The sequence below is a fragment of the Lichenostomus cassidix genome, chromosome 3 (genome assembly GCF_008360975.1).
Source record: "Lichenostomus cassidix isolate B80296 chromosome 3, HeHo_3.0, whole genome shotgun sequence".
Classification (NCBI taxonomy): Eukaryota; Metazoa; Chordata; class Aves; order Passeriformes; family Meliphagidae; genus Lichenostomus; species Lichenostomus cassidix.
The window spans coordinates 51,230,864-51,248,197 of NC_139483.1; the positions used below are offsets into that span (position 1 = coordinate 51,230,864).

Below are 17,334 nucleotides of genomic sequence, written 5' to 3' on the forward strand. Positions count from 1 at the left end.
ATATTTAAGGAGAAAAGGAGAGAGGTTATTTCAGTTTGCTTGACAGAATTCATTTATGTGAGGAATATGTTATATTAATGCATGAACACCCACGCCAGGCACTGTAAATGGCTTCCCAGGTCTTGTAGCCTTTCACCTGGAACACTTACCCAGTTTTCTATGGTAGACAGGAAAATATATCTTCTGGACTCTCACAAATCATAATCCTAATACCTTTAGTAGCCACTTGCTTTTCCAAGTGATTTCCAATTTTGGGAGACTGTAAAAAGCAAACAGAAGGGCATATTTTGTTTCTGACAGCAAATGCTTGGCAGTTCAGTGGAAGATGTGTGACAGTTTCAGATCTATAGAACTTCCCTCTGTAGCAGCCACATTTGGGTCTGTACAAGCTGGTACATGACACAGTCTGAGAGTCTGACTTACAGGAAGGGCAGAACATGGAGGAATAACCACAGCCTAGGTTGTGTGTGAGCATGTGCTCATCAGAGGGCAAGACGAGGTAAGAAGGGCAAGTGATAGAGAAGTAATGGCTGTCTAAGAGGGAGGATGGAGCACAGACAAATCTGAGACTTAGGGCATTTTTATCTCTAGACCTGAGTAGATTTAATTGTTCTCTGAAGGCAGACAGCCTGTCAATAGTTCTGAGCTGGTTTAATAGTAGTAAAAATGCTTGAAGCCATTAGACATCTTGTTTGTGAGGCTCCCATTGCCAGCTGTGCAGCTGCGTTCATGTTGACACCAGCACGTAGTTAATAGATATTTACTTTTGATCATGCCAGACAAAACTTGTTCAAGCATATCCAAATCCAAGAAATCCTCTAAAGATTTCCAGGGCTAGGTGGGCAGTTAGGCACATGCAAAGCCTCCATAAAGGAATCGGTGAGAAAGCTAAAGGGGAAAATCTTGTGTTTATTTTCCCAGGTATTTCAAACCTGACACATACCATGCTGCTTTGTAGGTATGAGTTCACTAAAATCCAGGATTCAGAAAAAAAGTTACAATTTTCTTAAATAATCAAGCATTTAGAGATGTTTTTTCTTGTCCATGATTTTATCTCCTGCTGAGCACCTCTCTTCAGGACATGCTGAAACCTCTTTCTTGACCTCTCCCCGTGTCCCTGCTTTCCCCTCCCACTGCCTCTGTCCCTCCTCTCACTCAGCCCTGCCACCCTCTCTGCACTGAACTCAACATACGCCCAAGCCCCTTCCTGCTCTCTCTTAAAACCCATCTGTGCTGTGAAACTCCCCACCTACAACGACCACATATTGCTGTCTGGATCCTGCTCTCTCCTTGTTTTCTATCAGTTTGAATCTGTTGACTTCAGAGCTGTTGCTTCTCCCCTTGCAGCTTTCAGCAAGAGTCAGAACCACTGCATCTGCCCAGGCTGTTCAAGGATAAAGTCTTCCTGGGGAAGGAGAGGCTCCTGCTGTGTGCTCAGAAAAATAAAGCACCCTCTCCACTTACAACTGTGTATTAACAATATTTGCAGGTTGAACTGAAGCTTCTTCCTGGGAAAAGAGCATCCTTGAAACTGTCCTGCTCTCAAACTCTTCTGCCTCTGTAAGGTGGGGAAAAGGCACTTGGCAAAAATCTTTTCCCAGTGATGCTGGGAATTGTTGGTGAGGTTTAGGGAAAGCTTCTGCTAGAGGTTTCTCCCACTCTTTGCCGAACCCTCAGCCCTTACCCAAGGAAGCTGATTCCATGCATAGTGCTCAGCACATCCTCAAGAGGCTTTCCCTTTTCCCTAGAAATTTTCAAGAACCTGCCAGAGGAGAGATGGTTTTCATACACCTAAAGTATGTGTTTTTTACAACTTTGTATTTATAGACATGTTACGAATTCCAGACTTTGGTGCAGTTCATAAGCACCAAAGCCACTTTGTAACAAGTGGCAATCTTTGTTACTGACTGAAATACTTGAATATGTCTGTAGCAGAGTCCAGATCTTTTGCTGTCATTCCTGTGCCTTCTCAGAGTGTCCTTCCTTCCCTCTTTGTAAAATCACCTCACCACTGGTGGATAGAAAGCTACTTCACAGGGACTTGGTTGATAGTTATAAGAATTGCATGAAGTTGTCTATTTAGAGTATTGACGTTGACTATTCAAACCCACAGCATCTAAAAACAAGTATAGCTTATCCCAGAGACACCTGCATGATGATTTCTGTGTGGGAAGAAACAGACACAGTGAAAGGGAAGCGAAACATTTTGCCCGAAATGGCATCTTACAGAATCAGATCTTTGCAGTGACAAATGTGCACTGAACAGAGCCAGATTTCACATTTTCAAAATGTGTTCTTAGGCGTCTTTGTCATGATTGGAAACACCACAGCTGAAGCTGTCCATTGATTCTGCAGGTTTGTCAGCTCTAAATGTTTTTGATGGCTGGGCACTGAGGTTTCTGTTTCCCCTGACTTCTCTATTTGCTGCTTACCTGGGCAGATTTCTGTGCCTCTGTGAATCTTCATTGATTTTTCTGGGAGTGAAATGTCATTACTGCAGCAGGCTGTGTACATCAGGTATATTGGAGAACGGGATCATTAGGGCTCTGTGTAATTAGCAGTGCTCTAATGTACCCCATAATGCTTTCTTCTCCAGGGGTTGGCCCTGATTATCTGGGTTAGTGACTTCATTGGCTTCTGACACTGCACTGGGGTCTCACACAACATCCAGTGTGTTTATCCTCACACAGCTGAGGTGTGGGAAGCAAGCACGGTACAAGCTGTTCTTCAGTCAGATGTTGGAGGAGCTTGCACAAAATCAGGCAGTCTGTGGGTGAACAAGGAATTGAGCCCAGGTCTTAAGTGTCTATGGCTGAAATGGACTGTGAGACAGGACCACCTCATGGGTGACAAAAACCAGGATACAGTCTGATGGAGTATGAGACTTTTGCAAGATGAACAGAGAGCTTTGTACCTGTGCAGATCAGTTGTTCTTAGTCCTTACCTAAAATTGTCCTTTAAAAGATTGAGTCATTTTGGTGTCATGCAACTGTGGATTGTGATGGAGTTGCTCTGCACTCACCAATTAAGTAAATTTATGCCTGGAATATATGTATATTTTACTTCTAAATAATGTAGTTTCCTATTGAACCCCATCTATTATCTGCATCTTTCTTTTCTCCATATTCAGTCAGGTAGACATTGCTTTAACCCTGTAATAATGGTATCTGTGATCAAACGCATTTGTTGATTTCTATGCAATAATCTCATTACCTACAATTACAAAAACAACTCTCTAATTCATGTATTTTGTAAAGCTTTCTTTTTTTGAAAGATTCCTGGTGAGATACTTTCTGTTCAAATGGAAGAGGTTTACATCACATATCACATGAAATTTCCATTTGTAGTTAGCTTTCAGGAGTTAATATATTTTAATACCAGTTAATTTCATTAACAGTTTCTGTCACACAGCCATGATGAAGCATCCAAACGCAATACTTATCAAGCTGTGTAATTGGGACTTCCCATACTCTAGTTAGGACATCACAATCCTGATCTTTAGCTGACTTGAAGCTGTGAATCTGAATTGCATGTCAGGCAGGGACACATTAGCATCTTCCAGGGCATCTTTGGAAGGAAACCTGTGCATGTGGGCAGGAAGGGAGCTGGGGTGTGTTCCTGTAGGTCTTCTCATCTGTGTGATTTTTGGGACCAGCACACTGAAGTACACCATGAAGCCCATCTGCCCTGCACATGAGATTCAGCCATGGCATGCACACTAGGACTGCTCTGCACATAGAAATAGTCACTGTCTGGAGATCTTCACTTCCCTGAGGTCCAAGTAGGTGTAGCTTTGCATTTTCCCTTGGGGTCTCAGAGTGTTTCCCACCTGTATTTCCCAGCCACCAGGGTCAGGACTAGTTTCTTACAGCTGCACCATTGCTTCTCAAGTGCAGAGCTCTCCTTTTCCAGCTTCCAAGTGAAACTCAAAGCAAACAAATTGCATTCAAAACCCATCTCTCTTAGTTTTAGTCAGCACCAGACATTTGCATACTTGGTGGGATTTAAGATATGCATATGTCCTTCTGCCCTGTCGTGGCTTTGTCACCATCCCTCAGTGCTGTCTGAGCTCAGACACCTGTAGGATTTGCAGTTCTGCAGAACCCCATCTCACAACCAAGCCATCTCTTCCTTTCACAGAGGCACCTTGCTGTTCCCTTGGTTGGTTCCATAGCAGAGTAGTAGCATCCTAGCACAAAAGTACAGTCCTCTACCCTTCTCTCCTGAGCAATCTGCCAGTGCTGCAGTACAGCCCCAGCTCTCACCAGGACATGTGGAGCTTGGAGGACACACCAGAGCCTGTGCTTTCTCTCTTTTCTGCAGGAGCCCAGCACTTTCCAGGCAGCTCTCTCCCACAGAGGAGCTGGAGAAAAGTGATTGCCTTTATCAGATGGTCATTGCACAGCCTCCAGCTTAGTGCTCCTCTGCAACTAGATTTCACCAAATGCACATTAACCAATTACCCAAATTGGCACATTAGTCAATTGTCATTAACTGATACAGAATCTAGCAAATGAATAAGCTCCTTATTGGTAATCTTTGACCCTTTGTATTAGTGTGGTTGTAGCTATCTGTGACTTGTACTAATGCAACATGCTTATGCTAACTTCTATTTTTTATAAGCTCTTCATAAGCCACTTATAAATAGAAGCTTAATATGAAGTGTGACAGATCTCTAATCTTTAGTCTCTCCTTAGCCCTCCAAGCGCTTCCTTTCTGGAAATACAGAATATATCCAGTATGCCCTAGATATTCTCCATTCTTGCTGATGACTTTAGCTCTCAGCCATTGATTCTTTCTCCTTCTTAATCAGTGTAAATAGATCAGTGCTGGAACTGTATTTTTATTTAAAATTTTAAAAAGACAAATAAGATCAAAAGGACAGTGAAAGGGTGATGAATAGAAAATACATTTTGTTGCTCATGTGATGCTGTGAGGCAGAGGGTCAATATAATGCAGACATAGAAAATCTGTATTCCTTCTCCATTGTAATAAAGAGGATTGGAGTGAATTATCTACTGGAACTTACAAATACTGAGAAAATACTATGCGGCATTTATGTAGTGCCAGTACTTTGTGACATTCTCTTTCACCAAAGGCCATGTGTGTAATGATTCCCCTGTCACCACTGGGACAACACTGTGGCACAAAATGTCTGGTTTAGGGTCACATAGCAAATCAGTGCCAAAATGGGGGATGGAACCCTAATATCCTGGTACCAGGAAATGTTTACAAGTCCATACTAAGTTTGTTAGTTAGTTAGTTTGTTTACTTCTATGGGGGAAAAATCTGTGCATCAAAGTTTCAGGTGGTATGGAAAATTTAGAAGTAATACCTCTTCCTTTCAGCATGTCATTCAGATTTTGTTGAGTCTAATCCCTCCAGCATCCAGTGTTTTTCACTTTGACTTTAAAAGAAGTAAAGCTCTGTAGATACTTTTCACCCTTTTCTTACATTCAGCTATGAACACTATAATAATAAATGTTTCCAGGCAATTAATATATTGATATGCATTCACAAATAAGCACATCTACTGTGTTTCTCACAAAAAGGAGAACACCTGAGGTAGGGAACCTCAGGTGCAGAACTTGCAGAATTTAAAGCACAGTCAAACCTAATGGCTGCAAATTGTAGCCTAACCTAACACTTTCTTAGTCACAGAATCCTCCCCCTTTTTTTTCTCCTTAAAAGTTTTGCTGTTGCGTCACTGATAAATAACAGCCCTTTGCTCGGTAATATATCCCTTTTTTATTTAAGGTTTTGCCTTCCTACCCATTAAACCTCTCCTCATCAGCATTGCTTTTACTTTTCAGAAACGTATATTCAGTATTATAGGCTAGGAGTTCTTTTGTTTTCCCCCCATAGATGTAAAACCCTGGGGGATTTAAGTATCTACTTGATAGGCTCACACAATCTTAATCAGCCTATAATGGAGCTAATGGCTGTTTGTCATCCTTGGAGATATAAATTTCCTGGTGATGTCTACTGCAGTCAGTACATGAAGTATGCTCTGACTGCCAGCAAGGTCTAATAACCAGGAGAAGGGCAGCCAGCTTCATTAGCGAGCTTGAGACCGTACCGGCTGCTTTTCTGGGGAATTGTGCTTTTTTTGAATACCGAGAGGGAATAATGGATAATACCGGTAAGTGAAATAAAACAGATCTTCATTCTTAGTGGAGCTACGGGGTTCGTTTGTATCCTCTCTCACTTGCTGCAGGAGATGTGTTTCTTTAGCCTTTGTGGCTTCTTCTTTTTAAATGTCCTTTATTAAAGCAAATTTTTGTGTCTAAAACGTGACACACTTAAGTTGTTAACCCTTTATCAGTCTGTTTTTTCTGCTTTAAGTCTGTTTCCTGGAAATGTGAACATAAACTGTAATGTAGGATCTGCCTTTTTAAGGTATTCAGTGTTATTTTGGAACCTATATGCAGGAAATGTGGCAGGAAGGGAAAATGCATGTACTTCAGAGAGAAATATCTCTCACAGTTTGCAATAGGTGTGGATGGGTAACTAATAAAGCTAACAAAAAGTAGATAATGGTTAGCTCCCATCTGTCTTATTTTAAGCTGTCTCTGTTTCCTCTGTATAATTTAGTACATAAAATACTGAATATATTTGCACTTCTTATTTTCTTTGATGTTCCAACTTTAGATCATGCATTTTCATCCTAAATAATGCGCTTCACGGTTTCTAAGGAGGCGCACACATCATTACATCGGTGATGAAATGCATTATTTGCATTTCCCTTTTGCATTACCTTGTATCACAAAAAAGAGCTTTATGGGACAGAGGTTTTGCATGCTGCTTTGACTGCTGTGAAACTTGAGCATGTTGAGATCTCAGGGATTTATTGGTACTAGTGCAATACATATTAGGATACACAATCTGCGGTAGATTCGGTGCCCTTTAAAACCTGCTCAGATCATCACATTTCTCTATTGTTGACCTTAAAAGTGATGATCACCTCTACAGTGCTTGAAAAGATTATCCTACAGTAGATTTCAGTGATTTTCAGGGGCTTGTGGGGGTTTTGGTTTGGTTTTTTTTAATAGTAGAAGCAAAACTCTTGCTTATGCCTGCTAAGGTCAGGTCATTCTCATCTCACGTGTATTGTTATCAACTTCTGTGACAAACAGATAAAGGGCTCTTGATGCTTTAATTTCTATAAAATCCAAGACCAAAAAAAAAGAAGAAAAAAGGAGTTTTTCAAGAATTTAAAATGTAACATCACGGAAATTACATTGCCAGCATCTAAAAGAACTGAAATGGTTCTAGTATACTGCTCATTTTTGGAAAGAAACAAGATTAGCAATGCTCTTTGCACTTGGTGCTTTGGCTAGCTTTTATGGAGCCTAAACATAGTAAATGATAATGACTTTTGTTTGATATTGCATGACGAGGCAGAATTTTCTGCTGGAGGAGAAGGATTCCTGCTCTCTGACACAGAATGCCTGTGGGCAAGAGATACCCTGGCAGGCAGAGCTGCTAATTCCTCCAGGTTTTTACACTCTTCAGCATCAACAACTAATACTATAGAAGTCTTGACAGAGATAACACTTTAATCCAGCTGTAAGAATCTGTTCTGGAATGAGTCACATCTATTTTAAAGGCCAGTTTTGGGGGGAAGAAGAGGGAAGCTGGTGTCTGAAAACCATAGAAACAGATTTTCCTGTGTGTGTTTTTGTTTGGCCTAAGGAAGATTCCAGTTTGGTTGCTGGAAAAAGTTAAAATAAGTAAAGCTTGATGTCTGCACAACTTACCAACTATTCCCAAAGCTTCTTATAACATTAGTTTTCTGAACAACTCCAGATATTTTTTGCCCATGCAGAAACAGTGACTGATGTTTCCAGTTTTTAGCAAACAAGCTATATACCATTAAAATTGGTTAAAATAATCTTTCAGATGACAATTAAAAACTAGCTGTTAAAAACAAAAAGCTCCAACCCAACAACAGATGAATCCAAGCCCTGTTGAAGACATCATGGCAGAGGGTAAGGCTGTGATCCAGTTTCTACTGTGGTTACCAGAGGTCTTCTTGCTGCCTGTAGTCAGCTTGCTCCAAAGCCCCAGTGGCTTTCAGTGTGGCATGGACATGCTCTCTTCTCCAGACAGCTCTTCTGAGCATCCAGCCACTTCCATACTTTGAGCAGTATAGGGAATACATCCATTTCCAAAGAGCCTACAGGGTACTGGGTAAACACAGCCGGGTCTGTAGAGCTATGTTTAGGGCTCCTGATCCCTAACTGGGATGCCAGCATGGGAACTCTGCAGCTGAACACCTCCGTATATCTGGCCTGTGCCCTCTGACTTCTCAGGGATGTGAGAACACCTTTGAAAACCCATGCAGTGTCATCTGGGCACTTATGAGATCAGAGGGGAGCAGGATTATTTGCATCCACAAGCCCAACTGCCTGATTAATTTGCTCTTCAGCAGTCTGCCAATTGAAATGTAAACACACTGATGTATATAAACTGGATACCTGCCCGAATTCTTCCTGAAGTGATGCTATTTCTGGCTGTACTGAGCTGCAGAATATTAGCAAAGCTGCATGTTTTAGCTGCTGGGTGTTAGAAATAACAATTTGGTATCAGCGTCAGTGAATCAGGCCTCTGTTATTAAACTCATCATGCTGCTGAAGAGACTTTCAAAGTCAGACCATGGATAATTGTTGGGCAAAACTCCATCTTATGCTCTGCAGAACAGAAATATCTCTGTAATTCGTCACTCTTCTCTGCCATCATTACAACGATTTTCTGGCCAAAACTGTCATTTAAGAAGTGTTGCTAATAGGTCACCTATGTACACTTTTAGCTGTTATGGCTGATGCCATTTTTTGGGGCTTAGAAACAATGTTTTCATTTAAAAAATCCTTTCCTTTAAGTGTTAGATTGCTTTTATTTTTATTCTGTGTACCAAGACAGCTCCACATAATTGTTGTCTCGTGTGTTCTTTTAAAAGCCTTTCCTGGAATAACAATAAAATATTCATCCATCTGTGTACGGCACAACAGGACAGTTCTAGTTGTATTTTTTGCCTATTTTGGCATCAGCTGTTTGTGACAGGCTGTCTGCAGGTATTCAGCAGCAAGGCTGCCTGCTGCTCTGGGCAGGGGAGGGCAGCCAGCAGCCCCTGCCTGCCTCCACTGGCAGGTCCTGGGCTCCAGCTTTGCTGCACACATCTACTTTGGGCCAAACTCATCAAGCCTGGAGACGGCAGTGATGTAACAAAACTCGTTTAAAAAAAACTAGGAAATTCTGGAACTAACTTGTGGGGGGAAAAAGAGCAAATATAAAAGCAGCAAGAAACTCGCAGTAGCAGGAAGAAAGAAGCTGCAGAAACAGAAGTGCTCCCAAGTGATGCTTTTTGGTGGGGATGTCCTGTAAGAAGGAGTGAGATCAGCAGTATCATTTCCCCCAGAGCTCCTAGTCAGCTGTGTCCTGTTCAGACAGACCTCTCACCTTAAAATGGACTAGTCTTGTACACTCATTCTTACGAAGAAGAATGCCAATGTGATGTGCCAAAGGCTCGGGGGAAGGATCTCATGGGGGTGAATGGCACCATGGTGAGCTCCTCAGTCATGCACACCATACCAGTAGTGAACAAAACCAGGAGGCCTTGTTTCATGTTTCTTGGGGATTTATATGACTTCTTTGCACTTGGAATATTATTTTAGCAGTAATGAGCTATCTGTGGTTAATTGTTACCCTGAATTATGTAGGCTCTGCAGCTGTGGCTCCAGGCTATGCCTTCAAGTAAAAAAATGTGTTCTAAAGGGACTGGAGGTCTTGTCTGTTGAATATCCTATCTCTAAGGAATATCCTGTAGCAACACCAACCTTTATATTTGACCTATAGTGAAACTTAGAGCTTTCCAATGAAGCAAGAGTTTAACTTGAAGCCTGAAATGCTGTGGTATGGGGAGAATAGCAAGTGGTCAATTTAGCCTTCTGTGTGATATCATTGTTCACAGGAAGAGTAAGAGACACAGGAAGCTTTTTGAGGATGGAAATTCCCTTGCTTTTGAAGTGACTGGTCATTTTTATCTTCCTGCAAGTCAATAGGACTTATTTTGCATTCTTTAAATATAAGGCTGCTGGGATTGAATGCTGGTTGCGAATTTGACCTTACAGATGCTTTGTTCTGTCTTACCTGATTTCGAGGCAAACGGGGTGCATCTTTCTAAAACACAGAAGAGAAAGAAAAATAACAGGTAGAGGAACAAAACTTGGAAGTGGACTGCATATTATGATCCTCATCAATTCATAGTGTTCAAACACCTCTAATGTAGCTGAGCCGATCTGTGTGCAGAATTAGGCTAGATAACAATGTCAGTGTGTTGTAATGTTCATTTGTTGCCCTTACAGGGCTCTGAAATCCTTTGGTCGTCTAAGCCTCAAGCTTGTCTGAATTGTCCCTATGAATTTGGAAACCCATTAACACAAAACCACTTGCAATGGAGATGGTGGCACCACAGGTTTGTCAGCCCTTGAGACAATTCCGAACTCCAGCAGCAAAATCAATCATGTCCTTTGTTTTGGTCAAGCTGTTTCAAAACAGCTTCTGTTTTGATCTTTGATGGTACTTTGTCCCTGTTCTCCACGAGTGTGAAGGTTTTTTTAGAGGGTAGACAACAGCACCTCCCTTCTCTCTGTCCCACTCTTGTGCATATATAAATGGGGCTATCCATGATGCCATGTTGACCTTTATTGGGTTTATACGCTGTGCTCCATAGATCAAAAAATGGTTTGCAGATGAACAATAAAATACAAAGCAATAAGCAACTCTTATACTAGACTGTGTATTCTAATTTTTCTCCTATTTGCATCCATGCCCTCAGTTGAAGTGAACACTCTAATGTATCACAGGTCACTGTCTGCTAGAAAGTTGTATTTCTTCTTGTAATTTTAGAATAATATTCATGGCTTATGCCCCTTTACCTAGAAGTTGGATCGGAGTGCTTATAAATCCATGACCTTGGAAAACATTTCTGTGAGCATTAAACTTCCTTGTGATGCTGCTGCTCTCCATTTTATTTTCAATCTGTATACACACAGCCCAGAATGACTATATAGGAACTTGCACTAGGAGTGGCCAAATAGTGTGCAGTACTAAAATGATGGAGCATCTTCTAATGTAGAGATAGTCCACCCACCCTGCTTCAAGTGGCTGTCTTTAGCTAGGAATGCTGTGTTTCCACTGCGCTGGCACACTCCCATGGTATCTTAAGCAATGATTCCAGTTGCTGCAGTACTTCTTACAGAGAAGCATCATGAACTCTAGCTGGTTTGGAGAGATGGTAAAACACCGAATGTACTTACTAATAATTTCTGATTTTTTTTTTTTTCTGATTTTTTTTCTGGTAAAAGCTGGCAAGCATCAAAACATGAGGTGCTGAGTTCATGCCTTATGTTTACATCTGCTGGCTGTGTGGCATTTTTTGGCCAGCTGCCTTCAGACCCCTGTTCTACACTCTGGATCGTCACTGCCACCTATGGTGAAGAAGCAAGTGTTGTGTATGGAAGTAGTAATCCAAGTTTGAGAGGCAGCACCTCCCCATATGCTCCTAGCAAGGGTGAAACCAAAATTGCAGGAGCCAACTATTTTGACAGTACAAGGAAAGGTTGTATTAAGAGGCACTGACAAATATTGTTCCAAGGAAACCAGCCTGTGTTCCAGGGGCTTGAAAGACCCCAAAACTGAGGGGGCTGGAAGTGAGTGGCAAGGGGGAAAGCGAGATTGCATGACCAAAGTGCAGGTGGCTGATAATAAGGATCTAGTCCACTGCTGTTTCATCATCATTCCTTAATTGTGAATCTTTTATGAAATGTAATATTTAATTGTGGGGGGACTTGCAGGGGTATTACTTTAGGCTCAAAAAGTAGACTGGATGGAATTTTACCCAAAAATCCTTCATTTCTCTATTTTTCCCCTTTGTGTCACTATTTAAGCATTTTTAAATTTTCACATAAAATGTTTGTAAGACTTCTTCCTGAAGTATAATTAGAAAATATAAGTAGCTTAGGACTATAAGAGTACCTAGCAACCTTCTCCCAGCAGACAGGAGTAATTCCTGAATAAAGCTGCTGAGTTTGTCTCTAATCACTCTTTCTGGCAAGTGGGGCCCAGCAGTCCCTGGGTGAGCATGGAGGCCTCGAGGCCAAAGTGTCTCCAGCCGGTGCCCTGTGGAAGGCAGAGTGTTGGAGGAGATGGGGCACCTGGATTTGTTATCCTACACCCACGGAGCTGTGTGTGCCTGACTCTGAGCACAGCTCAGCACTAAAAGGAATGTCCCCTTTGCTGCTGGAGATGCAAGAATAAGGAAGCAGCCATATTCACGTGAACAAAACTATCACCTTTACTGAAGATATTGGGGAGACCAAGGCTGATGTGGTTTGTATTTATACCTGTACAGAAGCATCCTCTCCAAGCACCTCGTGGGGGCAGTAGTACCAGCAGAAGGACTTCTTGAAGACCAGGAGTGATGTTTATGGTTGTCTGCTTTCCTCCCAGAGGAGACAAACTTAACTCAGGCTTGTCAGCAATAACGTAGAGTTGCTGGAAACATATGGCTCAAATAATGGACTTGAGTGAAGAGTTAGGTCCCTCCTAACATCCAATTTTCAAATAAAGCAAAAGGCTAGGAGAAAATAAATTGGCCTGGGCCAAATATTTCCTTAATCCTAGTTTGCTCTGCAGCACCGTTTCTATAACGTAGCTATCAGAAATTGCTTATTTCACAACTTATTGTATGGGAAAATCCCTTTAAATGCATTTCTGAAAAGCAACAGAATATTTCATGACAATGATAAAGGCAACCCTATGTCTCTATAGAGAGGCAGACACAGCGGGAGACAATCCCAGAAACAATTCTTTCATCCATGGCTTGGCCATTGCTAGGAGAAGGCGTGCACAGTGTAGTTCCAACACAAATATGATGGCAGCTGGTATTTCCACAGGAGACAAAGTTGTGATCGATTCGTCCTAGCTCCAGCTCCTGCTGACTCACGAGTCCCTTCTGTCTTTCTCGCTGAGACTTGAGTAAGTCCAAAAAACAAGGGGTATTTCATTATGGACGTTTGCCTGGAAACCATGTGGAGAGATGAACTGAAAATATGGCGATCTCAGGCATAAAATTTGTGCTGCTGGAAGCTGTTTATTGACATTTAAACCATAGTTCAGCAAGACTTTGCTATGGCCTTACTGTCAGGGAAAATGGTTTGTTGACGGAGGAAGCCTATGGAGTTCATAAGTGTGACTTTACAAAAAATAAGTTATATATTTTAGCTGCTTTTTTTTGTAGCTCTAGTTGTATGTCTCTTTTTTCTTCTCTTTTCTGTTTCTGTTTTTATTGTTTAATATTATTAAAATAACTAACATGACACATTATTCTGGTTTAATTTCAAGTGAAATTTGGCAACTTCTACTGGTGGGATAAGGTTTAATTGCTCTTGGCATTTTAAAAAGAAATGCAAATGCAAAGATATTAAACTGACAAATTATGACAGCTCACATAACACTTTTTACAATGGATTTTTTCCGTGCATTTTTAATTCCTAGAATAGTCAGCCTTAATACTACCGTATTTACAATAAATCATTATTCTAATGGAGACATTTTGCTCTGTCAGGCAATACACAATCAGCAGTTTTCAATAAAGAATCTGAAAACAGTTTAACATTAATTCTGTGACACAAACTCATAAAATCCAGACAATTTATAAATGGGGCCAATATGCTGCCCTTAAATTGGGATATTAAGAAATAATTAGAACACAGTAAGGGCAGATTGCCAAACGTAACTTTTAAATTCCCTAGTTTGTATCACTTAGCACAGTGATTGTGATGTATTATATGGCTTCTGTAAGGCATAAACATGCATTTCCTATGCAACAGCTTAAGGCACCCACAAGAGGTTGAAGTAGCTGTTTATTTTGGCATGAGAGGCTTCAAGAGGCATAAAGCACCACAGAATTTAGGAACAAGAATGGCTTTGGGGTTGGAAAGGGAAATGGGAAGCCATGGTGGAGTCCGCTTTTCTCAGTTTTTCTACAAAACGCGGCAATGAGGTTTTTGTTTGCTTGTTCTCTGCTGTGGTACCCCAGGAAGGCCATGTGTGCTCTGTGTGACGCCCAGAGGTCCTTGAGGCAGCGCTGAGCATGTTGATACAATGTGGTGCCTTTTCCCCAGCAGACATTACTCTGAGCCCCTGAACAGCATGCTCACATCACCACCGGTGTCTGGACCCAGACTGGTGAGCCAGCTGGGGTTACAGGTGAATCTGGGTCTTCCATCTGCATGGCCTCCAGCTCAGGACACAGCTTTTCTAGTTCTAGCTGGAGGATCTTTGAACATTGTGCTGTTAATTGATGCCTACAGGCCTCAAAGCCTAACCCTGCCCGTGGTTTTGGAGGTGCCATCCATCCTGATGAATTATCTGTCTTATTTAGAAGCTGGAGAAGGTTGCACAGTGCCATGTGAGGGCATCGTGGCAATTTCTGAGGTTATGTAGTCTAGATACTGGGGAAAAATTACTTTTATTTTTTACCTATATGTGGGAGGTTCTAGGGTGAAATTAAATGTGATGAAGCCTTGAGGAAGATTTTAAGGTCCCTGAAGGTGAACAATTCACTTTGTAACATCTAAGGGTGATGAGCAGTGTATTATATTATTTTACTGTCCTCAGAATAATCTAATGTCATTAATGTTCATTGTTTTAGCTGTGAGTGTTGATTGTTCAGCTCAAATACTAGAGGAGATGGAATAGCTCTACACATAGCTCTTCATTTTCACACAAGTTTCTGTCATGTTTGCAAATCCTCAAGTTCTATTGTGTTTATTCTTCAAGACTGTAGCTCAGGGAGCCTGACTGCAAAGAAGAGAGGGAAAGTATAATATTGGCAAAGTAGACATACTGCTCAGCACTATTAGAGTCTTATTTTGAACTGTTAGAGGGGAAAGAGTAGAGTCAGTGTTATTTCCCAAAATCTTCTCCCAGGGAGGAAGAGGAAGGATGATTGTGGGGTCCCCTTCCTCTCTCAGGTGGTAGCCTGCCTACCTCTTTACCCTGAACTGCAGGGGAAGAAGCCAGTAATATGCCATTGAAGCAAAGGTGCAGTTTGCGCAGCTACTGGTTTAGGAGCACTTTTCTGACAGTAGTGTTTTTCCACTGCACTAGAATGCTGTGTGCATCAGGGAAGTCTTGAAGTTTGCCTCTCCCTGCAGTCCCATTGCCTGTCATGACAGAGAAACACTGTTAGCTGGTTTGCTGAATGGCTTGCAAATTTGGGGATCTGAAAGGCTTGGCTGAGGTAAGGATCGCCCTGAGATAAATTCCCTTATAGCTACTTGTAATCACAGCTAGATTTCTTTGGTTTTGTTTTTTTTTTTTTAAGCAATATTTTAAATTCTGAGGGCAAATTCAGCTTTTTTCATCTTGTAGAGCACATGGCTCCCAAGTGTTAAAGTTTATGTACATCTTTCACATGCAGATAGGTTGTGCAGCCATTTCAGAGGAGCACCCTCAGGGTGAACAAGGTGAAGGCAGGAGTCAGAACCCTTCCTTGATCAGCATTTAACCACTTTTGTGTCATTGTTGCTTCTTGCCATGATCTTCTTTTCCTCTGCTCTGCCTTTAAGCTTTTTCCCCAGGGCACTAAGTGATACCTCAAGCAGTAGATCAGACTGCTAAAGGAGAAGAGGCTTGCCACTATGACAGCCAATATGTGCTTCCCTGAAAAGTGCCATGAATAAACCTCTCAGCTCATTGCGGAGAGAGTTGTGTGTGACCTTAGGCTTTCCTTTTCTCTGCTTCTGGCACTCCACACTAGTCATTTACACCTTTGCCTTTTACAGCTTCTCAGGAAGCATCTAAGTGTCCCCAGGACGCAAAAGAGGTGCTTCCCACAGCAAAGCACCTATTGCCTGCTACCGTGTTGGATTGGTCCTGATAATTCCTGTGGTTTCCTTCACTTTCACATTCCCATGCTGGTCTGCATGCTCTGTGTGAACCTGCATCACTGCAGTTTATTTTATTTTATTTTCCTTCTGTCCATTTTCACAGTCACAGTGCATTATGGGCAGAATGAAAGAGGAATAAAAGTATTTTGGTGGTATTAGTAGCTTGGCAACCATAAAGCTTTCCCATGGCTTTGCAGAGGAATTTGGAGTGCTTACATTCTGTGCTTCCCTTTATCGTGCTATGACTGTGCACCAGAGCTCCAGTTCTGCAGCTGATGCCATGAAAGTAGGTTGCTGTGCTCAAATCCAGGGTTTTTCTGAGTCTTTTGAGCTCAGTTCTAGGCCTGGTAAGATAGTGTATGCATTGCTAAATTTAGATTGCTTCCAACAGAAATCATCCATTGGCTGTCTCATACTGTTTGGAAGGGGAAGTAGGGGAGGTCTTAACAGCAGCTTGGTTTCCAGGAACAGAAACAAAATGGTAAGTAAACACTTACCTGTATCAAACTAGGCTTCTTCTCAGCTGAGAGAGAAAGGAAAGTAAATTTTCACACGCCTCATGATTTCCCTCCTTGCCAACTCCATGGTCACACTGGCTTGATCCAAATGTCAGAAATTAGAGGTTCTTTACAACAAGTATGAAAGGACTTCCCACAGCTCAGAAGTGATCCCTAAGTTATTTCAAGTTTTGTTGTGTCAAAGGTGACTAGTCCAAGATATTTACCATCCTTAAGCATATCAACACTTCCACTTTGATCCCATTTTTTACCTCCTATTTCCTTATACTAAATCAAATTCCATTATGTGTTCATTTATAGAACAAGCTGTGTTCTCATGATATTTATGGATGTCTGCATCACGCGCTTTGTGCAGTTCAAGAGACACTGCAAGCACAAAGGAACAAAAATGATTCCCAAGCAAAACAACACACTCCTCAGCACTCGAAGGACTGGATTGCATGAGTGACATTCAGCCACTGCATGGACCCTGTAGAGAGTCTGCAGTGCTGAGAGACTATTGGAGATGGCGTGCTGAGCTAGGTGCATCTTTCCTATATGTATAGGAGGGATGCAGGGATGGTAGGGAGGCAGTGAGGTCCCAGCCTGCTGCAATATGTGTTAGTCTGTCGCAGTGGTGAGTAAGGAGAGCACTACAAAAGAGCTGCAAACAGTTGGCCACACAAAAGCACAGAGCTGATGTTTGTTTTTTAGCCCAGAGATGGAGCTGGCACAGCTTTCTGGCCTTCTGTTTGTGGTCTGGGAAGGCAATGAGTTGTCTGGGCTCAGGAACTCTCTGAAGTTAACCAGGTAAGGTTTACAGTGTACCCCCTTGGTCTCTCTTGGGAGAGAACTGCATACTTTTGAATAAATTGTTATTA

The 17,334-nt window shown here is 41.8% G+C and overlaps 1 protein-coding gene across 4 annotated transcripts in view; it reads left to right on the forward strand.

The window, feature by feature from the left end:
• Nucleotides 1-17,334, forward strand: part of PHACTR2 (phosphatase and actin regulator 2) — a 136,809-nt gene that overhangs the window by 22,931 nt on the left and 96,544 nt on the right. The window contains exon 1 of one of the 4 annotated variants that reach the window (XM_085055736.1): nucleotides 5,987-6,142. The exons of the other annotated variants lie outside the window; for them this stretch is intronic. Within the exon in view, the coding sequence (XP_084911862.1) occupies nucleotides 6,130-6,142 (13 nt within the window). The 5' untranslated portion in view covers nucleotides 5,987-6,129. Of the gene's footprint in view, nucleotides 1-5,986; nucleotides 6,143-17,334 lie in introns of those variants that run through there. 4 annotated transcript variants of the gene reach the window in all.